Raw genomic sequence first — 24,045 nt, forward strand, 5'->3', positions numbered from 1 at the left:
TCACACCGGGAGGATCCAATTATCTTGATTTTTTTTTTTTTTTTGTATCTTTCTGAAGCTGGAAACGGGGAGACAGTCAGACAGACTCCCGCATGCGCCCTACCAGGATGCACCCGGCATGCCCACCAGGGGGTGATGCTCTGCCCATCTGGGCGTCGCTCTGTTGCGACCAGAGCCACTCTAGCACCTGAGGCAGAGGCCATGGAGCCATCCCCAGCGCCTGGGCCATCTTTGCTTCAATGGAGCCTTGGCTGCGGGAGGGGAAGAGAGAGACAGAGAGGAAGGAGAGGGGGAGGGGTGAAGAAGCAGATGGGCGCTTCTCCTGTGTGCCCTGGCCGGAAATCGAACCCGGGACTTCTGCACGCCAGGCCGACGCTCTACCACTAAGCCAACCGGCCAGGGCCTCAATTATCTTGATATTTAATGTCAGTTTCTCCCTGGCTGGATAACTTTGTTGGTTGAAGTGTTCCAAAACTCAGAGGTTGCCGGTTTGATCTCGCTTCGGGGCACATACAATAATAGCAGATCAATGTTCCTCTCTGTCTGTCGCTCTCTCTCGCTAATATATATACATGTATATGTGTGGTTCATGCCCCCTTATCCTCTTGATCTTGGCTCCTGCAATTATCTTCTCTGTACCACCTATCTTTTTCCAGGCTCCTGGTTAATTCTTGACAGCCTACTTGTCTGTTGGCAGCTCTTCTAAAAAGACAAAACAAAAAACAACACTCTGCCTCACACCTCCTTCCAGCCACCATCACATTTCTCCTGCCCCTTCACTTGTAGGCAAACCACTGGAAAAGGCTGTCTTACCCTCAGTGCCCTGCCAACTCCTCCAGTCACATGTTCCTCCCCATCTACACCTGGGAGCCACTCTTTTAGGCACATAGTGGGAACTCAAAACCTTTGCTGAAAGTTTGGAGGCACTAGTAGGCAGGTCAGCAGATGGAGCTGGGAAGCTTTGAGTATATCCTCTCTCCTAGGTTCAGAGGAGACACACCCTTAATCTAATTCATTTGGCCTAATCAGTGTTGAATAAATATTAGCTGCAATTGTTAGACTATCCTATTAGCAAGGTAATTTTTTTTCAGTTTTTTCCCATTTGTGCCACCCCCTAAATCCCCTGCAGAACAAAGGGCTAGTCTGGTTCATTTTAACAACTTACTTCAGATGGTTCAACCTAATGCCATGTGTCAAGTTGTGCTGTGGGCTCTACATGGATTATTTTAGCCTCAAAACAACCTTATGGGGTAGATCACACTATTATCCACAATTTCAGGAGGAAACTGTAAAGTATTTTTTCTCCCGAGGAAGAAGGAAGGGTGTAGCCACGAAGTGTGGAACAGTAAAAGCTTTATTTAGTACAGTGCTTCCCGGACCATGTTCCCTGGTCCCGGGGACAGAGGCCAGGGAAGTCACATGGGTGATCTGCGTGGGGGAAATTTAAAGGGTTGTCTAGGGTGGTTGAGCTAATATGATGTGGTGAAATCTCACTGGCTGACGGACAGTCGTTCTTTTCTAAAGGACTCCTGGGAAGTTTCTTTTGGTGCGTATGGGTGTGGGCGGTTCTAGACAAGTTCCCTGGTCTGGTTTCTCATGTGACCTTCCCCCATTGCCCACCACCTTACAGAAACAACTCGGATGCTATCTGTTTAAAAATCTCACATGGTTCACTGTTGTCTACAACATCAACTCCTTATTGTTAAATTACGAGGTAGGCCAGCCTGGCCCCACTCTAACCTCCCTTAAGTTCCCGTTATTCCTTTCCCTAGTCATATTTTTATTCCCCATGGACCACTGAGGCAATCATGCTGAACTATGTGGTTCGTGTGAAACTGCCATTTAATAGATCAAAGTGGCTGAATATCTGCAATCTAGTACGGTTCAAGTTAATATTTGCCATTTCTGCACCATATTGTGCTTTTACACCTCTTTTCTGCAGAGAATGTCCTACCTTGCTTTATCTGATGGCTCGTGCTCATCCTTTATGACCCTTGGCAAAGGTCCCCATTGCCAAGAGTCTTTCCTGGCTCCCCACCCAGTGGAGTCAACCAATTCAGAGCACCACTCATGGCTCACACCCTCTAGGTGGCTCCTTATCACTTGGCATAGTGGAGTTATCACTGTATTTCTGCCTGATTTCTGGCCTGTAAACACCCTGGGGAAACAGACCAGGTCATGTCAATCCAGTGCCCTTCACAGTCCCTAGTACTAAGTGCTTAATGAGTGTTGAAGAAATAACTGCTTTCTTTATGAACTACTAATTAAGAATAAAAAGCCATTCATACACATTTATAAAATTCTGATGTCATTTATTGGCACAAAAATTATTCAGATACAACATGGTGTCTAGACATGGCTACACTTTATACTTTGTGCACTTAGTTTAATGTTTCTTTTGCTTATCACTCCCAACATGTTCGACACCTTCCCTTGTATTCAGCACCTCCATGACAGCACTTGTTTCCCAAGCCCCTGCTCTCAACACCGAGCACTCAGACCTCACTGAAAGCATCCAGATCACTCACTTCACTGTACGTGATCTCTGTGCATTTGCTCAGCCGAGGCCACCCAGCATCTTGAAGAAACTCCCCTCCTAGTAGTCTGGGTCTTGGATTGAAGTGTGTACGTCGCAGCATCATGGGCGAGGCAGGAGACAGACCTTTTCCCACCCATTGTGGCCCAACTTGCAAAAGTTGTTGCTGGACCAGTGAGGTAATGGGATGGGTGAAAGTGATGAGGTCGGCTTCTCCCGCTTCCCTACAGTCCAGAATCCTAAGACATGTCCTCCATGACCTGAGGCTCCTCGACTGCGCTGAGTTTGCTGCACTCATGTCGAGAGGAATGACTAGGTCATTCTGTTGCCAGCAAACTCGAAGGATGAGTTGTGAGTTAAGTCAAAACCCGTATTTCTGAAGTGATGAATCTTCTGTTCCCCCAAAATCAATGGCTTGATTCATGTAATATTACTGTGTTGACTGTCCTGGGAACTATATCAAGCCTTGTGTTTCTGACAATATATTCTTCAACAGCAGCTAGAAAGTTGGTTCAATCCAACTTTTAATATACAGTAGTTCTTTTCATTTACAATTTGAAATATTTAACAAAGTTGAACTTTCTGACGACTGTCTCACTTTAGTGGAAGCATATACCAAAGTACAAAAGGCTCAAGAGAAATGCTCTGGGCAGGACTGGACCTCCAGTTACCAGAAAGGACACCTAGGAAGGCAGAAAGAAAAGGAATATTTTAATAATTTGGGCTTCTTCAAAGCTTCATAAGACACATCAATAATGGAAGGAGCAAGGTCTGACAGCCCCTGGGACATTCCCTGGGCTCTCCCAGCACTGACTGTGCAGGGCGCACTCATCACGTCATCAGCGCCGCACCGCTGTGGTCCCAGGAGGACACCTCCCTATCGCCCCCTCTCTCAAGTCTCTACCTTCTAGTGTGCCTCGGGCAATTAATCAAAGCAGACCCAAGAGCAGCCCTTGATGTTACAATCCCAGATCATTAATTTGCCTTTTCATCTTCTCTCTGTCATGCTCTGGCTTCCTTTCTCTTTCCTCTTCCTGTATCTTGGAATAGATAGCAAAAATCCAAAAAGATTCCTCCCATGCCCTGAAAATAAGAAGGCCTCGCTCTCCTAAACCATTTTTAAACGTAATTTTAACTTATTCTAGTGTTTGCCTTCCAAATGTGCATCCATATTTTTCAATTTTCTCCTTTTTAGAGCAATGAGCACACACAGTGACTACAAACATTTAAAGAGCTGTGATACTGTGATTACACTTCATGGCTACCCCAAATCTTTTTCTGTGACTCGACAGAGGGTGGGTCCTGATGCCTTATTGTAACTCAGGTGCTCGTGACGCCGCTCACCAGCCAATGTAGCACTGGCAGAGGTTTTCATGGGATGTTGCTTGTTTGATGAGCAGCTCAACTTGTGTTGGGACATCCAGAGTTTCATCGTGAGAGAAGTCCCGACCTAAGACAAGAGAAACAAAAACATTTAATTTGCACCTGGTTTGCAATTCCCTCCTAGGCTCTGCTTGGCTTAACTCCTACACAGCCCAAATCAGTTTCTCCTCATACATGAGTCTGGAGGCTACAGGAGAGAGGGGTTTTTAAATGCACCTCTGCACGACTTGAGCCTTTCCTCCCTCAGGGCAGCCGCTTCCATGATAAATTCATAATCTTGAACCTCAAACACTCACGTGGCACTGCCTGGCCGGCTTATGCTGCTGGTTTAGCAACATGCCCTTCCATTTCTATGAGGAATATTCCAAGTCCTCTGTTCTCTCCAAATGTCCAAACCTCTCCTCTGGCTTCTCACCCTCTGCAGATGCCGTCACCTCCTACTTTGCAAGCTAATGAATTCACTGAACACACAGCTTTTGGTTCCCGAGGTGTCAGGCAGTGTTTGAGGTAAAGGACTGGTTTGACCTGAGGCTCCTCCCCTTTGCTCCCAACACTCTGGAAAGCTGTCCCTCCTGCCATCTCAGCTCAGTCCCCCTGCGCTTAGGACCCACCGCCTCCTGCTCTCTCCATCTCAGCTCAGTCCCCCTGCGCTTAGGACCCACCGCCTCCTGCTCTCTCCATCTCAGCTCAGTCCCCCTGCGCTTAGGACCCACCGCCTCCTGCTCTCTCCATCTCAGCTCAGTCCCCCTGCGCTTAGGATCCACCGCCTCCTGCTCTCTCCATCTCAGCTCAGTCCCCCTGCGCTTAGGACCCACCGCCTCCTGCTCTCTCCATCTCAGCTCAGTCCCCCTGCGCTTAGGATCCACCGCCTCCTGCACTCCTAGGAGCCCAACAGTCTCAACTACCCTTCCTCTCACTCATGCCCTCAAATTCTCCCTCTCAACGGCCCTTTTCTTGTTATTTAAAAAAATTTATTGATTTTAGAGAGAGAAAGGGAGGCAGGGAGAGGGAAAGGGAGAAAGGGAGAGAGAAACATGGATTTGTTGTTCCACTTTTTTTTTTTTTTGCAAGAGAGAGTCAGGGGCAGACAGAAAGGGAGAAAGATGAGAAGCATCAACACATAGTTGCGGCACCTTAGCTGTTCCTTGATTGCTTTCTCATATGTGCCGTGATGGGGTGGGGGGTGGGGGAACTACAGCTGAGCCAGTGACCCATTGCTCAAGCCAGCAACTTTAGGCTTCAAGTCAGCAACCATGGGGTCATATCTATGATCCCACGCTCAAGCCAGCAACCTCGGGGTTTTGAACCGGGGTCCTCAGCGTCCCAGGCTGATGCTCTATCCACTGTGCCACTGCCTGGTCAGGCTGTTGTTTCACTATTTATGCATTCCTTGGTTTATTCTTGAATGTGCCCTGACCGGGGATCAAACCACAACCTTTGTGTAATGGGACAATGCTCTAAGTGACTGAGCTACTCGGCCAGGGTTTACAGTTTTGTAAACATGATCCTCTTCCATTAAAGAAAAAAAGCCTCCCATCCAACTACTCCTTCTCCAGCTAGACCCTCTCCCGTCCCTGCACAGCCAGACTCCTCCAGAGACTTGAAACTTGCCTCCTTTCTTTGCTTCTCTCTCTCACTTCACATTCCCTCCAATTGCTTCAGTCTGGCTGCCAGGCTCACCCCAGCTCTTAGAAGGTCACCAATGACTTGGAGTCACCCTTGTTCCCTCCCCATCACCAACCCTTTTGATTTTACCTCCTAATGATCTCTGGAACCCATCTCCACTGCCAGCACCCTATCTAATCAGCTGGCTAGCCTGGATGCTGGCAGGTGCTCTCTGCACTCTAACTCATTCTCCACACACAGCCAGGGCAGGCACGGTATTCAACCACGCAGGCCCTCCTCTTTCTCCCCACCCACTTATAAACCTTCAGTGCTTCTGCACTGCCCTCAGGACACAAGGTAAAAACGTGAGGTCCTGTAAGCTTTGGTCCTGGGCTGTTCAGAGGCAGGATATTCTGCACTGAGCTCCTCCTACCTTCCCTTCTCTGGGGCAGTCAGACCAGCCTGCTTTCAGACCTTTCTCATCCCACCACAGGGCATGTGCATATGCTTGCTGGTTTGCTTGGGGAAGCCTTTCCTGACTTCCGGGACTTAGATTAAACGCCCCTGTTAGTGGCATCAGGGCCCCAGTCTGTTTCTTCTACTTACTACAGTGTTCCCATTTAGACTCTGAGCCCCATAGACGGGGAATATGTCTGTTCTTACCAGCACCGTTCCTTCAGCATTGAGCACTTATAGGTACTCAGTAAGTAAATATACCTTGACCACAACACTTATGAGCTAGACCCTAATGCTAAGCACTTGGCAGCCATGTCTCATGCGAGCCTCGCTGTCTTCTAAAGGCATTCTTATCATCTTCAGATGGAGACAGAGGCTCAGGGGTCACACAGGAAGTGGTGAACCTGTGGTCTTTAGCTGTGGTCACCCCATCTAGTCAATGTGACATGTCTCCTTTTCAAAAAGTATGCACTTTCCCCCTTCCAGAGTCTCCACTTCATAACAGCCACCAAAGTACAGAATAGGCAATGATCAGAGTGGTCAGACCTGCTCTACTATCAAGTCATCCCAATGTAAAAATGGTTCTTGAATTTGGCTGACTTTGAACCTAACAGAACTTTAACTTACCTCTCTTAAAATGAGATTAACATTACTTAAAATACATTTATTAGAAGAATCAAAGAGGATTCTTAATTGATAGCTTCAGAGACACCCTGGTTAGCAGCATAGTCAAAGTTTAGGCACTAACACCACTAGAAAAGGGGGGTGACCACTCCTTCAAAGAGAGAAAAGTCGCTCAGATTTCATGTCCTTGTAAGTGAATATGTCAGCATACTCACCAGTGAGCTTATCTCGAACTCTGTTAATAATCTGGATGGCTTTCTTATTTAGGGCCTCAGGTTTGACCAGACCATCTCCAACTGGAACACACACAAGGAAAAATAACAGTAAGATCACAACTGGTTCAATGGGTGCCCCTGCTTTTCTCAAATATTCACTTTCGTAAGTGTTGAGCTATTCTTCCTCTGTGTCCATCCTTGTCCTCAGGACATACTGAAAGATTCAGGGAACCTCTCTGCTCAAAGGTGGTCTTGTTGCTTCATCTCATTGACCCTCTTGTGGTAAAATACAGCTGCTGTTTTCTTTTCTTTCTTTTTTTTTTAAGCTGCTATTTTCTTAATGAGCTAGTTACTGGCACAGGTCCTCAGAGGTTGGACTTACTGAAAGAATGAATAGATTCCGGCACTGTGGTCCCCGTTTTCTTATGGGCTGGTTCCCCAAGTTCCACACCATCCAAAATTTCTAGGAGGAAAAAAAAATCAATTAGCAGAAAATTCACAAAGTCATCGTTCCCAGACATTAGCTCTAATTCTTCACACACTCCATTCCCTCTGACGCTTGCCTTGCCCACCTCATGGGGGAGAGAAGAAAGGAAGAATTATGTGACCCTTTCTGTATTTAAGTGTTTAACCTACAAAGTGTGACTCTTCAAGAAAACAGCAATAATAAAATGTCCTGACACAGAGCATAGGAACATGAGCCAAAGGCTGGGGCTAAAACTTCCAGGTCCGACAAAAAGCGGTAGTAACAGAAAGAAAATTAGTTTTCAGTGGTTTACATATAACTGAAGTGTTGTTCTTTGGAGGAATTTATACATTAATTCTGGGGGGAATAAAGTCCTTGGGCTTTAGGGTCATCCTCCACTGTGGCCTTCAGGATGGAAGAGTCTAGACTCAGAATTATGAAGTTATTTATTTATTCAATTTTTTATTTATTTATTTTAGTGAGAGAGGAAGGGAAGGAGAGAGAGACAGAAACATTGATCTGTTCCTGTGTGTGCCCTGCTGGGAATTGAACCTGCAACCTCTGTGCTTCAGGACAGTGCTGTAACCAACGTGCTATCTGGCCAGGGCCAGAAACACTTTTTTTTTTCTTTTTCATTTTTTCCGAAGCTGGAAACGGGGAGGCAGTCAGACTCCTGCATGCGCCCGACCGGGATCCACCCGGCATGCCCACTAGGGGGCAATGCTTTGCCCCTCAGAACTGCCCTCAGGACACAAGGTAAAAATGTGAGGGACGTCGCTCTGTTGCGTCCAGAGCCATTCTAGTGCCTGAGGCAGAGGCCACACAGCCATCCCCAGCACCCGGGCCATCTTTGCTCCAATGGAGCCTCGCTGCAGGAGGGGAAAAGAGAGACAGAGAGGAAGAAGAGGGGGAGGGGTGGAGAAGCAAATGGGCGCCTCTCCTGTGTGCCCTGGCTGGGAATCGAACCCGGGACTCCTGCACGCCAGGCCGATGCTCTACCGCTGAGCCAACCGGCCAGGGCCCAGACACACTTTTGATTGTATTTTTACAACTACATTAAGATTGGGCCTGACCAGGCAGCGGCGCAGTGGATAGAGCCTCGGACTGGGATGCAGAGAACCCAGGTTCGAGACCCCAAGGTCGCCAGCTTGAGCGTGGGCTCATCTGGTTTGAGCAAAAGCCCACCAGCTTGAACCCAAGGTCGCTGGCTCCAGCAAGGGGTTACTTGGTCTGCTGCAGGCCCGCGGTCAAGGCACATATGAGAAAGCAATCAATGAACAACGAAGGTGTTGCAACACGCAATGAAATACTAAAGATTGATGCTTCTCATCTCTCTCTGTTTCTGTCTGTCCCTGTCTATCCCTCTCTCTGACTCACTCTCTATCTCTGTAAAAAAAAAAAAAAAAAAAAAAGATTGGATAGTTTGATCAAAATTTATGAGCTTTAGGTACTCACTCCATCCTGAGAGGCATTACATAAAAAACATGGACTAGGGGCTTAGTGCTCAGTAACTATTTCTAGAACAAGTTTTTGAAGGTAAATAAATGCATATTATGTGATACTTTAGCAGTGCTGGAATCTTCCCTCCTTCGTTTATGTCCTTCACAGTCAGCGCTGTTACTCCAGTTAAGTCACGCCTCCTAACAGCAGTAACAGAGCTGCCCCCATCTAGAAACACTGGATAGAAGGGGCAGACTCTGCACCCACCTACTGACTGGCCAGCAGAGTAGGAATCTGTCCTTGTTCGGGATCGCTTGTTGCCTTTGGTATTTGCTAGGGAAAGAAAGAAAGGGACAGTTAAAAAGTGCTTCAGACTTTGACTTGAAAGAAACCTGGTTGATGTAATAATTTCCTACAATCATGAAAATATATTTCCAAAAGCTATATCCCTTAAGAGAACCCAAGATGTATATATAGGAGCACACGGGTGGATACTCTGTTAGCACGGTGTCCAATCCCGAGGGATACTCTGTACCATCAAGTTGGAGTTAGACACGTAAAACAGATCCCCTAAGGTAAACGCATGATGTAATCGCAGTGATCAGACTCCTTTTGCTAGTAAACTCCTAAGGAGGTGCCGAGGGTAGACTGAGATATTGCTGACTCAAATCACAACTGTTTGTAATTCCTATCAAACTTCCAGCTTGCTACTCTATATGAAACCCAAACCAACAAAAATCACAAGGGTATTTAACTTATACTGAAAAATATTTTAATCAGCATCCAAATTGATGACTGCAGTTTTCTGTGTTAGTAAAAATATTTGAAATTCACTTTTGACACCAGAGCTACTTTGTGAGATGTAATGCCACAGCTCAGTCATGGACCCCAGGCTCCAAGCTTGAGGGGCCGTGGGTTAGTGAAATGTGCTGTGTCAGATGTCCTAGTGTGGGAGCCAGCTCCCACGCATGTGCTGACACTCACTGTCCATCAGCCTCCAGTTCAGCAAGGGGTCGTAGACAAAGGCTTCCAGCACGGCCATGACGCTGTCCTTGTGCTCCCGAAGCACCTCCATGACAGTGTGGCACGTGATCCGGTAGTTGCCATCCAGACCAGTCACCTGTGGAAGGGCCAGAGCTACGCACCACGGGATCAGGGATACTGGCCCCTGAAGGCCTCGCGGTCAAAGGTCAGATAGTTGAGAGGTCCATCACCCACAATGAATAAGTAGACACAGGCCATTACCGGGGTTCCAGGCTGGGACTGTCTTCGAAGCAAGGGGGCAGTCAGGTCATGACTGATTCATATAAAACACTGTGATTTGTGTGACTTCATAAAGAATGGTGATACTTTCAAAGATTGATCATTTCTAACACAATGGAAAAATACCAGAAAAAGACTACAGAAATATTCTGGGTGTTTTGGGGAACTGATGAGCCCTAACAAGCAAGTCTGTCCTCAGAGAGGGCCGTAACTGTGCTGACCCTCATCCAAAGCAGCTTGTTACCAGCATCTCCTCACCTCCATAGCGTTGGTCAGCATTCTCGTCAGTCTAAACGGAATCTTCTCCGGGAACTTCTCTCTGGTCATAGCCACCTGCAGTGCAATAAGGGAAAAGACCAAGTCCAGGTTAGATGGCTTTCTTTGGCTAACGTCAGGTGAGGACAGGTGGCTTTCCTTTGCTTCACCAGCGCTGATTCCAATCAGAGCACAGAAATGATGTAGCCTGAGTTAGTGAGGTGACTATCACAGAGATTTAAAAGACAACTAAGAAGAAAAAGAGAACGTAAGAGAAAGAGAGATTGAAAAAACAATCAAGTGTGCATCATGCTCTGGCCTTTGACCAGCAGGCTGGGGGCGATGAGGGTTCCTCCACTCAAAGAGGGTGTGCAAACACTGTAAACAGTGTGAACAGTGAGTGCCCAAGGGCTGTTTGAGTCCAGGTATTAAAGAGCAGGACTGCATTTCTTAGGGTGAATTACTATCACTGTGAGAGGAAATGGGCGGGTGAGACAATGTAGTGTGGGCTTAAGTTTGCAAAACTGGGCAGAGGAGGGTGAAATTGATCATCTGGGAAGGTGAGCTTTATGTGGTATTCTGGAACATGTGCTCACCTCAAAGCAGTCCCCAAAGTCAATGTGCAGAATCTTCCCACTCAGCCGGTCCAGCATCAGGTTGGATGGGTGTCTTTGAGAAATAGGATCGATATCAGGGTGGGGTCAAGAGAGCAACACTGATAAGTAAAATCAACAAGTAGGTGATACTCTAGGCCACAGGTTGACAAAGTACAGCTCTCAGGCCAGAACCTGCCCCCATCTGCTTTTGTAAATAAAGTTTTATTGGAACACTGTCATGCTCTTTTGTTTAAGTATTGTTCCTGGATGCTTTTGTGCCAACAACGCAGACATGAGTAGCTGTGACAGAGATCGTATAGCCAACAAAGCCAAAAATACTTATTATCTGGCTCTTCATAGAAAAGTTTGCCAACCCCTGCTGCTCTGGGCCGGAAATGAGGATTTATCTGTGTGAATCACAAGTTGCCCCACGACAAGAAGACAACTGTTTCTGGCAGTGCAGGCATCTCAGGCACCAGGCTCCGTCACCACCACTCAGTACCTATCACGAGGTCTTGCCTCCTGGGGCCCTGGAGCCAATCCAGAATGGAGCATTAGAATTTTGTCAATAGGCATTCTGCTTTTTTTTTTTTTTTTTAAACAAGTATTATTTTTGTGGGATAAAATTATTTTATTCTCAAATTGTGTGAAACGTGATCCCAGGAGAAAAATAGTGTGTATCAGAAAACCTGTTCTTAAAAATGTCTATTGAGTCCATTTCTAAACATTGCTAAACTACTTTTCCAGCCAGTACATTGGGATGAAATTTATTACGAAGAAATATCAGAAGGATCTACTTTGGTTGGTTTCCATTATAAAAATAGAATTATTTATCTTAGTATAGTGGTGACTGATAAATGTTTATTTGAAGAAATATCAGAAGGATCTACTTTGGTTGGTTTCCATTACAAAAATAGAATTATTTATCTTAGTATAGTGGTGACTGATAAATGTTTATTTAATCAATAAAATGAATCAAATTTAATATGGTTCTCAATACAGTAAACCAACCTATGCAGAAAGCATAGGTTTGAACTATGATTTTCCTTCCCTTTAGTTTGCTGTGTTGTTCTGTTGGCACAGATAATAAATAGGGGTCTGAAGTTGATGCTGGAAAAAATGCATAAGGTAAATACAAATACCAAATCGTCAAAAATCTCAGTGGAAAACAAAACGAAACCGTTCTAGAACACTACAATGGAGAAAGAAAACTACAAGAATCAAATTAAATTCACTCACCTGTCTCCCAGGCCCAAAATATACCCGACCATGGACATGACAGCTAAGGAGCGGGTATAATTGGTTCTTCGGTCAAACCACACCTGGAACACAGGAGCACAAGTGAGCCCGAGCTCTGGGAACTTGAAAACAGTTTCGACAGAATTACAGCCCAACCAGCTGTTTGCTTATATCCCATCATAAATAGTTAGAACTTACAATGGAATAAAGATCCCATGCACAATTATAGAAATAATAAACTATGCTGGCATAAAGTAGAAATGTGCAGAACTTAAATGAATAAATAAACCTGGCTTAGAAATGTAAACACTGAGTAAATGAAAATATCCATTTAAGGACATCCACTTAAGGTTGTAAAGATATACTATCCTCCCAAATTATTCCATATGTTTAGTGTAATTCCAATAAAAATGCAGTGCACTTTTTTTTGGGACCTTGACAAAATGATACCAAAATTTACCTGGGAAAAAAATAAAATAAAATAGCCAATGAGAAAAGACTCATATTGATAATATGGTGTGTGAGGAGAACCAGGCAGAGAGATCAATGCAACAGAACAGGAGCTCTAGGAAGAAGTCCCCAGGCCTGTACAGATTTGGTGTATAATAGAAACGTGACCTTTTATACAGGGACAGGATAGGTTACTTGGTAAATACTGTGGTTGTTGTGGCTAGTCATCTTTTCTTTCCTTTTTTTTTTTTTTTAATTTACTTAATGATTTTAGAGAAATGGAGAGGGAGAGGGAGAAGAAGGGGGTGGAAGAGAGGGAGAGACAGAAGGAGGGAGGAGTGGAGAGGTAAGGGTGGGTGAGACAGAGAGAGAGAAACGTATTTGTTGTTCCACTTTTTTATGCTCTTGTTGGCTGATTCTTGTATGACCAGGGATTGACCAGTGACCTTGGTGTACTGCGATGCCAATCTGACCAACTGAGCTGCCCAGCCAGGGCTGGCTAGCCATCTTAAGAAAACAAAATTTATATCCTAATGCTAGATCCTAAGTTGGATTAAGGATTTCAATGTAAAAACAAATATAATTAGTACAATATATGTAAAAAGATACATAATCTTGATGTGAAGAGGGCCTTTCTAAATACATATAAAGCCAAAGGCACAAATTTTAAATAATTTAAAAACCTGTTAACTTATAATGTTAAAATTTCTCTATATCAAAAATGAAACAAAAATTCAAAACCAAAAAACATACCATTAACAAAATTAAAACACCAAATAAACAGGAAATTTACCATATAACATGAAAAAGATTTAATCACCTTAATATATAAAGAGCTCAAATACTATTGTTAGTAATGGGAGAAATATTAAGATACTAAATCTGCATCTGCTAAACTGCATGGCTCACCTATTTAATCTTTGTTAAAAAAGACTGCACATAATCTACACGTGATCACCACAAAGAGGAACCACAGGCATGCATGACCAGATGGGAAAGCCATCCTGAGAAGGGCAGGTGTGACAGAGGGTGCCATACCTCAGAGCTGGGGCTTTTGAGCCACAGCAGCTTGGCCAGGTCATCCCCGGCTGTGTTATTGACGGCGTGCTCAAACACCTCCACCTTCTGCATCAGAGTCAGGTGATCGTAGTCCGGAGCCATCTGCATCAGGACACAACCATTCTGAGAGCAGCCCGAGACAAGCAGCTCACACCCAGGAAGAAATAGGCTCAGGTCCGGACATAGCTGGGTTCTAATTTCACCACCACAGCCAAAAGGAGAAGCAAAATAAGAAATGTTGCAAAAGGAGAAACGGAGTGGCCACAGGGACCGCCTGGGCTAAGGGTAAACCTCAGGCCTCTCCGCAGTGTGTGAATGAGAGCCCTGAAGAGTCAAGGTTTTGGATAACAAACGATTCTTTCTTAATACTTACACATTTCCTAAACATTCTTTCTCCACAGAGCCAGCATTCTGTGCAGTAGGTACCAGATAAATAATACTGTCCAGTCTCACCCAGGATGATGAAATCTTAGATTTTGGGCTTTAGGGTCCTTCTGTCTCTTAGAGATGCTTCTCTTCTTTAGGACTCACTTCCCTAAACCATCTTCAATGGCTCACACCCTCAAACCGATTTGTCAGTGACAGATCACACATAAGGGAGGAGGAGAGCAGCTTTGTGGAGCTTCCCTGACTGGTGAGCTTTGCCTCCGAGACATGCAAGGGCTGGGCCGGCAGCCTCCTCACCTACCCGCAACATGATGCGATGCTCTATGTTGAGAAGGATCTTCTTTTTCTCCCTGTAGTCCCGGATGAGGGCATGCAGAGTGTCACAGTGGGGGACCCAGCCGATGAGGCCCGAGTTGGTGGATAAAGGAATGACTGCGTATCTCTGGATGCTGGTGCCCACAGGAAATGAGGGTTATTGCACAGTAACCAGAGTACACCTCTGATCCGTTCACCCCACATACAAACTCATTTTAACAAAGTTCTGCACAGGGCTGCTGTGAGGTGTGTGATGAGGCCCTTTTGCAAAGGATAAGGCATCACAGAAAGACAGTGCACCGACGGTCTGAAAAGCACTTGATCTCTCTACCTGCCCACCAAACTCGAGGCTCTAGGTGGGGTGGGGTGGGGGTGGGGGGGCACCAATGATTAGATTATTTCTAAGCCTCAAATAACCTCCCAACTCAATATTTATGTTTTTAATAGAAAGAGGGGTAAGAAAGTACTGAGGATAGAAAAGGTTTGGCTGGGCTGGAGTTCTATCGGGATAAAACCCACCAAATTTGCAGACTCTCCAGTCTAATGGTCACAAAGTGTACCATCCTGGAATCCTAGAGGTTGTTAAAGGCATTCATATGAGAACGTGCTAAAAATATGGAGGACTTTTGTTTGCATCTGACACCCTGGCTATTGACAACTTCCTGTCAGGTACATACTTTCAGCATCTATTTCATAGAAGTACATGACTACATGGGAGAGAACCAGAAGACTTCCCAAGTCATTGTCACTTCCAAGCATCCTAAATACCTGAGATTCTTCCGCAGAGACGTCGGGTCGTTGGCCAGAAGGGTATTAACCAGGCCAAAGAGCTGCATGACGCGCTCGTCCTGCCGCAGGTCTTCGTGGCCCTTCAGGAGGAAAACGAACTCGTGCCCATTGCTCCCTGTAAGGGATGGTGGGAGCAGTTAGTGGAGCTTGGAGGGTCTCAAGCCCATCAGGAGACCACCACTGTCTTCAGAAGACCCTGCAGATTGCACGCCCCTTACCTACAAGCAGAAAAGACTCTCCTAAGATTTGATGAAAGAGCGGTTTTTGATGGTCCCCCCAATGCAATGTTGTTCAAATTAAAAATAAATTTAAAAAGCTCTATGAGGACCAGGAGTGATTCTGCATAGAAATGGTCATTCTGAATGTTCTCCTCCACAACTCACTCTGCCTGCTCTGACCTGAGACGCCTGACCTCTCCAGACTGTATCACTGGGGTTCAAAGATGGGCTTGGCAATGGGGGCACTGGCAGGAGGTTAGAAGGCAGGAAGAGAGAGGTCAGGGCATCTGCCCCTGAAGGCCAGCCTGGCCACAGAGAAGCAACCATGTCCTTCCACCTGGGCTATAGCTTCTGGTGGTACAAACCCTTGATGGGCCCCTTGCCTTTTCAGGTCTGCAGGGTAGGGGTCATAACTTCTCCTGCTGGTTCTCTAAACTCTGCTTACACCTCTGAAAACAGTTCCTTCAGTGGGCCTCTTTAATGAAATACTGCTGGGAACCTGGCAGACACACATTTTAGTATGATATTAGAAGACGCCAGCCCATGGAGACACAGGAACTGGGACTGGTGAATAATCACTGCATTGAAAAACCTTAGCATTACTACTACAGGCAAAATACCTCAAAGGGCCACCAGTGTACTTCTGAAACTATCCCAGAGGTAAGAAACCTCATGAGAACTCACTCATACTTGTTTGGATCTTATGCAATCATTTCCCGTAAAGAAGGACTATGACGGTATAAAACGGGACGGCAACCTATGGCTCATGAGCCAGATGTGGCTCTTTTGATGGCTGCATCTGGCTCGCAGTCAAATCTTTAATAAAAATAATAATGTTAAAAATATAAAACATTCTCATGTGTTACAATCCATTCATTTCCTACCGCTCATGTTCATGGTTGCGGATGGCTGGAGCCAATCACAGCTGTCCTCCGGGACAACACCAAATTTTTATTGGATAATGCGTAAGGTACATGGGTCGTTGTAGGGCTCTCACGGAATTACATTTTAAAATATGTGGCGTTCATGGCTCTCTCAGCCAAAAAGGTTCCTGACCCCTGGTATAAAAGAATGCTCCAGAGCCCAGACGCCCTTTATCAGTGTAACCCGTTATGCCCATGCCTGCATCGGGTGCCTCACTGCTGGCCGCATCAGTCCCCACTGCTGCCCACCGCCACCTGCGCTCCAAGAGGCACGCCTCCCAGCTCCCCTCCACCTGGTCTTGTGCAGGGTTGCTCCGCCTCACTTAACCAAGCACCACTCTGAGAAGGAACCAGGAGTCTCGAGGAGGATGGACTAAGGAGAAAGCCACTTGTCCCCTAGCCCCCTCACAGTAAACACAGGAGAGACGAAGCAGGTGAAATATCAGTAGTGTGAACAGTGGGCGGTGGCTTCTGCCAGGGTGGGAGGGAGACGCAGGTGGGAGCCGTGCACTGGGATCCTTACCCATAAGTGTCAGCTTCCGGGGCCTCTGCTTGGACGTGATGACCTGCAAGGACGGCGCTATGGACTGAATGCGAATGATCGGCTGGTTGGGGTCGTATGTTCCCGGCACAGCCAATTCAAGGTCCCGGCACATCAGAAGTTTGGGGGAAACGTATTGTAGCTCTAAGGATGTGAGCTGTGAATAATTACCACAGGGTTTAGTTTTCTGCTTCCAGGGAAGAAATTAAACGCAATTTTTAAGTATTTGTCAATGAATTACTAATAGGCATGCCTTGTTCCAAAGTCAGCAGGTACAAGCAAAACCAGGTGCTTTGGGATTAGCATTAGAATACTCACAGGTAGTAAAACAGAAAGGACCACAATACAGTTCACCCAGCGAGAACATGAGCGCCTTACCTGAGGCAGCTGCTTTGAGATTCGTCTGAATACATGGTAATAGAGGTCCCAGGCTTGGGTGAGGTCCTTGACATTCCCTGACTTCATGTACTTCCTGCACCATTCTTGGGCCTCCATCAGATCTCGACCATATGCCTGAGGAGGAAGGCAGGGGAGATTTGCAGTGGCCACAGGTGTTGACTAGGCGGCCAGCTGAGCTGCAAGCAGTAGCAGAACGCCTTGGAGCATGGTGGCCGGGAGGCAGCGGCATGGATGGCTTAGCAAGGGCCTGGGCTTAGCTCCCACTCTCAGGGGGGCTTGCTGGGCAAAGTCAGGGCTTGTGAAAGACTGTGTGGCTTTCCAGGTAAAATTCTGGGTGGGTTTTGTAACTTAATGACAAATTTCTGGTGTTTTTATATCTTATGATCTTTGTCACCAGTACATTTTATTCAAGTCATTGATGGAAAGAGGTCTGACAAAGGCTTTGGGCCACTTCTCTGTGGCTTTGTTATCCTGTACCTGGTTAAAGGATGTTTCCTTCAGAGTCTGGGGTCCCCGCTCCATCATCGCATGCAGGGGCTCCAGCACCTCAAACATGCCTTTCACGTTCCTCTCCCCGAAGTACAAACGAGAAGCTTCTTCCAGGCCTTCATGCCACATCTCGTGCCAGAGGATGGCCACTCGGATCAGCTCCTCACTCACCTGGGCCGCAGGGGACGGGGAGAGAAAGCCACGAATAAGCTCAACTCAGAGAGCCTTGGAGAAAAGGAAGCTGCTCCTCCCGGCAGCGGAGGGAGTGGGCAGCCCTGGCGGCTGGAGGGAGTGGGCACCCCTGCCTTCCGGCCGGGACCAGTGGCAGAGAGCTGTGCCCCCCTGACTCACCATCATGGCCTGCTGCACCAGAGTGTTGCTGTGCTCACACATGTTCTTCAGAATCTTGTTGGCAGCATTGTGCCGGGCTGTGGTCGTGGACTTGGAAGCCACAGTCAGGGGGTAGATGAGGGCCTGAAGCAAACAGAGGAACATGTGCAAACGTGTGAAGGGAGCCTGACACTAACTCCAGGAGGACAAGAGAAATGGTGTGAGTGACAATGATGCTCATCTGAGTCTACCAGGTGGGGCTGTCACTCTTCCGTAACGGCCCTGGGACTGCCAGCCAGGCAGACCCTGCCAGGGGCAGGGTGGCAGGCTCGGCCCCCACTGCCTGCACCTATGACTCCGGAGGAGTGTCAGGGAAGGCTGAACACCAAAGCAAAAGGTCGGCTGGTAGGTGAGACATTGTCCAAGGTCTCTACAAACCTGGGGGTGGTACCGACCGATGTCTGTGAGAAGCTGGTGAATGAGACGTCCCACCAAGGGCCTGGGCGTGTCAATTCTTGCAATGAGCTGAGGTATGACCTGTTATTCAAACAGACACAGTTATGCAGCCTATGAGACATGGAAACAACTCTAGTCATTCTGGATTCTGGGCAATGACAGGTGGTTGTTTCGGTAGATTTTGGTTGGGCACTGACATGGTTCATTCTCTTCAGTTCTCCAAAAGACACTGAAGAACATGTGCAGTTCTGACCCTAGGACCAGGCCCTGCTTCCTTACTACGTGCACAGTACATGCTGCCTGCTGCTCCCACACCGCAAGCCTCCAAGAGGAGACGGGAGGCGGGGCGCTGGGCCATCTCACCTGCAACCAGGTGTCAATCTGGATGGCTTTCACCCCTTCCACTAAGGCTTCATTCACATCTGGCCAGTGGCCATAATCAAACCACAAGGTAAGGACCCTGAAAAAGAAAAATGAGCAAGTCACAGGAAATTGAGTTTCTCAGCTTTTGTCTGTCTTTCACCTTGGAGTGGCCCTCCAAGGTGTTTGGTCTCAGGACCAGCTGGGAGTGGGGGGGGAGGGGGGGGGCTACAGTGCTCGGCTGAACCTCAGAAAGATCATCCCAAGTGAAAAATCACTTTATTCCAGAAAGTGCAGAGGGGCCGCCATGGCATAAGCTCAGAAATCCAACAGATAAGCCCGTGGAAGACCCACGGACAATCTGTGCACACATAGAAAGAGTTGCCTATACAACAGTGGCAATTCAGAAACCTTGCGCTTATCTGGCTGGAAATCCCCAAATAGAAGTGGCCACCTTTGTCACCTGCAGCCTCTGAACTGGCTGCTCCACACCATTTATTTAGTGTGAGAGTCGGCTCCAAAAGCTGAGGGTATTTCAGCACTATTGCAACAAACAGGTGAGTTTCTTCTCTACATAACAAACCACACAGGACACTCTCCTCAATCTTTACAGGTCTTGCCCACATGGGTGGGGCCCAGCCAGCTGTTACTCTGGGATACACTGATCAGGGTGCAGACAGGAAAAAAGACTGTATGTGTAACTTCTGTGTCCTGCCATCCCACAGCCTACCAGGGCTTCCCCTTCCCATCCCTGATACCTGAGTGTGTCCTGGAGGTTGTTGCCTCGTGACAAGGAGATAGAACGAAAGAAGCCCTGGACGGCAGGGACGGTGTACATCAAGAGGGTTTTGGACAGATCCTGTGGGAACACAGGTGTGTTAGTGACACTGTTGCCTCAGCTTTCTCATCTGTAAAACGGGCACAACAGCATTCTAACAGTACCTGCCTCTAAGAGTGGTAATGAGGATTAAATCAGGCAATAAATGAAAAGCCTTTAGATTGGTACCTGACACATAGCAAGCTCTCAATAAATGGCAGTGGAGTCATAACTATTATTATCTTGGGTTAATGGTGGCTTCCTGAACAGGGTCGCAGAGAATTGGGGCTGAATCTCTGAACACACTGACCTCTGGGCCTGCCAGCTGCCCAGGTGCACACTGAACTGACAGCCCAAGAGCAGGAGGGAGGGGGGGAGGAGGCAGAGGACAGTCCTGCCAGGCTCTGTCCTCAGAGGGGGCTGCAGATGTGCACAGCCACCCACAGGCACAGGTGCAGAGCCTTTGGAGAATGAGCTCACTTGGGGAAGCATGACAAGGCGCATTCTTCAGCCTGGGGCTATGTCAGCTCCCCAGACGGAGCAAATACACAAAAGCACTGTCTGCCACGATGCTGCAATGCTACGAGGCAAACAGGCAATGTCTTCTACCGGGCACTCGGGGAAAGCCTCAGGCTTCCACAGCCGGACAACCAGGCCCAGCCCCCAAGCGCCCAGAGCCTAGTCAGCCCCTGGAGGAGGAGGGCGGTACCTCGGTGACCTTCTTCTGCAGAGGGGAAGGCGTCGGGCTGTTCTCGCTGCTCTCGGCCTCGCTCTCGCTGTTGCTGCCCTCAGTGCTGGTGGCAGTGGTAGTGGCAGCAGCCGTGCTGGCGGCCGTGGTTGCGTTGGTGACGTTGGCCCCGCTGGCGTGACGCAGCTTCTTCTTCTCATCGCGCGCCTGGTTCTGATGTTTGTAGTGCAGCACAGCTTCGAAGTTCATCACTGCCCACGCGTGCCAGGCCTGGGAGGGGCGGGGTGAGGACAGGCAGCGGTGCTGTGACCAGCAGCAGCAGAGGGCAGCTCGGAGCCCAAGGACAGCTGAGGAGGAGCACCGTGGTTGCCCTTTCCTCAGTGGTCACTAGGGCCAAACTTCACTCCCATGGAACACGGGGCGGGGGCCTGTTACTCAGGTTGTGGCTTACCTCCCGTCTCAGGGATGGTATGGGTGCTGTGGGGCAGGGCACTGAGAGGAGCAAGCTCTGGTCCCTGGTCAGGACCTGCTGATGTAGCAGGGGCTCCCCATAAACTGGCCAGGCAGAGTGCGCCCGGGGCAATACGAGATGAACCAGACGCTGAGAATGCCGGGATGGGCCCCGGAAAGCTTCCCAGAGAGCAAGGGTGGGGCAGGTCTTGAGCAGCCTTCAATGGGCAAGGAGGGAAACGCTAGGGCACATGTAGTAAAGGGGCAGGGCCAGACCATGGAGGAACTGGCATCTCGGGCCCAGGAGGGCCCATTTCATCTGGAAGAAACAGAGCTTTACTTCGGCTATATGATATAGACGACTTAAGAGAGCAGAGGTTCAGGGCAGTGATGGTGAAGGTCTCTACCAGATCTCAGGGGGGAAAGGTTCACAGTTAGGGCACAAGGGCACTGTGGACGGAGGGTGAACCTTGCTCGCCTTCAGCCCTCACACCGGGCCCATGACCTGTCGAATGGCCAGGGATCTGTGGCCATTTGCCGGCAGAGCCTCTGGTGTGTGTCTGGATAAAAGGGAACAGGTCACACCCCCCTGTGGGTTTGGGCTGCAGTGACATGGTGGCAGCACTGAGCGGTGCAGCACGGGGCAGAGTAGATTGGGGCCCGGTGAGTCTGCAGTGACAGGAGGACACTAAATAATCCCCTCCCAGTTGGATTTTCCGGATAACCAAGAAATTATTTTGTGTTCCTTGCTAAAAACCTCTCTTTAATAAAAAATGTGCCCATTTCTCCTACTAAGCAGAGTAGGTTGATCATAACTGACCTTTATTTGATAGGAATTCTACAATGACACAAGTTTAGTTTCCCCACACTCTCATTTACTCAACAGATACTTCTTACCTATCTACTGTGTGCCAGGCACCGAGCTGGGGGACATGGGGACAAGACAGAAACAGTCCCTGCACGCACGAAGCACTATACCACTGATGGCTGAAGATGGCATAAACCCAAAAGGACTCGACTAGGTAGAAAACAACTAAAATTCCTAGAAGCAGTGTTTTTTCTTTTGATTTTTCTCCTAGAACAGTGGTAGTCAACCTGGTCTCTACCGCCCACTAGTGGGCGCTCCAGCTTTCATGGTGGGCAGTAGCGGAGCAACCAAAGTATAATAAATAAAAAGATAGATTTAACTATAGTAAGTTGTTTTATAAAGATTGATTCTGCCAAACTTAGCGAAAATCCGACATAAAGTACTTGGTAAGTAATTATTATTATATGCTTTAACTTGCTGTAACTCTGCTTTATAAATTTTATAAAGTAAAGTTACTTCCCTACTTTATAAATCACCATTACTGTGGAACCGGTGGGCGGTTAGAAAATTTTACTACTAACAGAGATACAAAAGTGAGCAGTAGGTATAAAAAGGTTGACCACCCCTGTCCTAGAAGTTGAATAAAGAAAAGTAATCTGGTCAGGAGACAGTTCTGATTCAATTACTAAGGTTCCCACTTATCAAGGGTTTACGGGATTTATTTTCCCAGCCTTGGACTAAAGCTTCCTAGAGAGAGCAATTATTGCTGCTGTCACTAAAGGGATATTTTCCAGATTGGAACGAAGCATGCTTAATAAAGGAAAGATTTTGTTGCAGATTCTTCTGTGGTCTTGAGATACAAAGTATCAGCAGGTTAAGGAGATACTCAAAAGAAATAGATGACATCTACTATCTAAGCAGCTGTTACCAAAAGGCCTCTCAATGTATCCTTCCAAGAACCACTCCTCTACCAGTCAGTCACATTTCCTCATCCTTGATCTTTCTGAAAAGTTTCCTATGACATAACAGGATGTTACCCAGAGCTTTCCAATAAAAATAGAGAAAGTTAAGTGCTTAGATGAAGAGTAGGCAGCAATGGAAATTAGAAAGAAGTTGGGAAGGAAGCAAAGACCCAAGGGAAGATAAAATTCCGGAGATGAACCATGTGTCCAGATGCTCCCAGGAAAACAAGCAGCTAAGAGTCCAGAAGATGCAGCCACGTACATAATACACATGTAATAAATCCTTCCCAAGTGACAGAATCCATCTTTCTACACCAAGTAAACTTATAGGGCCTCTGACAGACTGGCTCCTGGCACTCAAAGAAGTGAACTGACAGGGTCAGACCCGCTGCCCAGCAGGGGCGCACAGGGGTGCACAGCCTGGCTGCCAGGCGCTGGGGGCCACCTGGGCCGGAGCAGCGGGAGCGCGTCCTCGCCGGTTACCTTGTACCAGCTGCGGTCGTGCTCCGTGGCGGCGCTGTAGTACTGCAGGACTTTGGGGATGGTGCTCTCATTGATGCCCTGGAGGTTCAGCTGCCACTCCCCAAGTTTCAGGAAACACCTAGAAACAGACACAAGCCCCCATATGTTGCTCCCTCCTCAAAACAGTGCTCCCAGGAAGACAAGCTGCGGTGGGGGGAGCGCCACAGCCTGTGGTTTATACTTGCTCTCAGGATGGACCCAACAGAATGGCAAACAGCACGGAAGGAAAAAGATGGGTGTTTGGTATCAATTTTTATGGTATTATTTCCCTCTTTTTTGTGTGTGTGTGCCCTGACTGGTTCAAACTCATAACGTTGGCATATTGGGACTATGCTCTAACCAACTGAGCTACCCGGCCAGACTGTCTCTTCCTCTTGACCTATGTCTTTCAATGGTAACATAGACCAGGGACCAGGTACAGGTGGGTCTGTTCAGACCTATCCTTCCCAAACCCAATTTTTGCAGGCGACAGCGGTTGAGTGACTGACCTTACTGCTGTATGGCTTCTCCCTCACTCTCCCTTCTCCTCCATCTTTTACAGAGATGACAGTAACAGCGAGCACTCACTGACGCTACTCTGTTCCAGGTTCTGCTCTACATGCTTGACAATGAATTCTGTCTGTCAGTCCTCTACCACCCTAGGAAACAGGACTCTCACTACCCCCTTTTATACATTTGAGGAACTGGAGGCATAGAGATTGATTAGCTTATCTAAAGTCACACGCCAAATTAGCAAATCTGACATTTGAAAACAGGAGTCTAACTTGGAAGCCAGACACCGGGAGGGGAACACCACATGGGTGCTCTTGGGCTGCTGAATCCTATGGAAATAGATAGCAGAGACTTGGTTACAGCACGATGTGACGGCTGCCTGGGACGCTCCCCCCACACAGGGAAAGGTAAGAGATGTAAGTGACTGGCTGCCCAAGCAGCCTTGAACATTCGCTTGTGACAGAGGCTGCAGGCACACAGGGTTGGAGTAGGACTGGCCCGGGCCAGGGGAG

At 47.6% G+C, this 24,045-nt stretch overlaps 1 protein-coding gene across 1 annotated transcript in view; it reads right to left on the reverse strand.

Annotated features, from left to right (window-relative positions):
* Window positions 1-2,305: 2,305 nt before the first annotated feature.
* The window catches only part of MTOR (mechanistic target of rapamycin kinase), a 118,314-nt gene continuing 96,574 nt past the window's right edge, over window positions 2,306-24,045 (reverse strand). The window contains exons 38-58 of the mRNA XM_066375064.1: window positions 23,003-23,120; window positions 20,321-20,569; window positions 19,553-19,653; window positions 18,798-18,894; window positions 18,417-18,515; window positions 18,000-18,122; window positions 17,637-17,819; window positions 17,139-17,273; window positions 16,743-16,917; window positions 15,058-15,193; window positions 14,276-14,423; window positions 13,567-13,689; window positions 12,079-12,161; window positions 10,840-10,912; window positions 10,247-10,321; window positions 9,710-9,845; window positions 8,993-9,058; window positions 7,202-7,282; window positions 6,820-6,900; window positions 3,881-3,986; window positions 2,306-3,219 (exon numbers count right to left, since the gene is read on the reverse strand). Of these exons, the coding sequence (XP_066231161.1) occupies window positions 3,204-3,219; window positions 3,881-3,986; window positions 6,820-6,900; window positions 7,202-7,282; window positions 8,993-9,058; window positions 9,710-9,845; window positions 10,247-10,321; window positions 10,840-10,912; window positions 12,079-12,161; window positions 13,567-13,689; window positions 14,276-14,423; window positions 15,058-15,193; window positions 16,743-16,917; window positions 17,139-17,273; window positions 17,637-17,819; window positions 18,000-18,122; window positions 18,417-18,515; window positions 18,798-18,894; window positions 19,553-19,653; window positions 20,321-20,569; window positions 23,003-23,120 (2,404 nt within the window). The 3' untranslated portion in view covers window positions 2,306-3,203. The remainder of the gene's footprint in view (window positions 3,220-3,880; window positions 3,987-6,819; window positions 6,901-7,201; window positions 7,283-8,992; window positions 9,059-9,709; window positions 9,846-10,246; window positions 10,322-10,839; window positions 10,913-12,078; window positions 12,162-13,566; window positions 13,690-14,275; window positions 14,424-15,057; window positions 15,194-16,742; window positions 16,918-17,138; window positions 17,274-17,636; window positions 17,820-17,999; window positions 18,123-18,416; window positions 18,516-18,797; window positions 18,895-19,552; window positions 19,654-20,320; window positions 20,570-23,002; window positions 23,121-24,045) is intronic.

Source organism: Saccopteryx leptura, chromosome 3, assembly GCF_036850995.1.
Source record: "Saccopteryx leptura isolate mSacLep1 chromosome 3, mSacLep1_pri_phased_curated, whole genome shotgun sequence".
NCBI classification, from domain to species: Eukaryota; Metazoa; Chordata; class Mammalia; order Chiroptera; family Emballonuridae; genus Saccopteryx; species Saccopteryx leptura.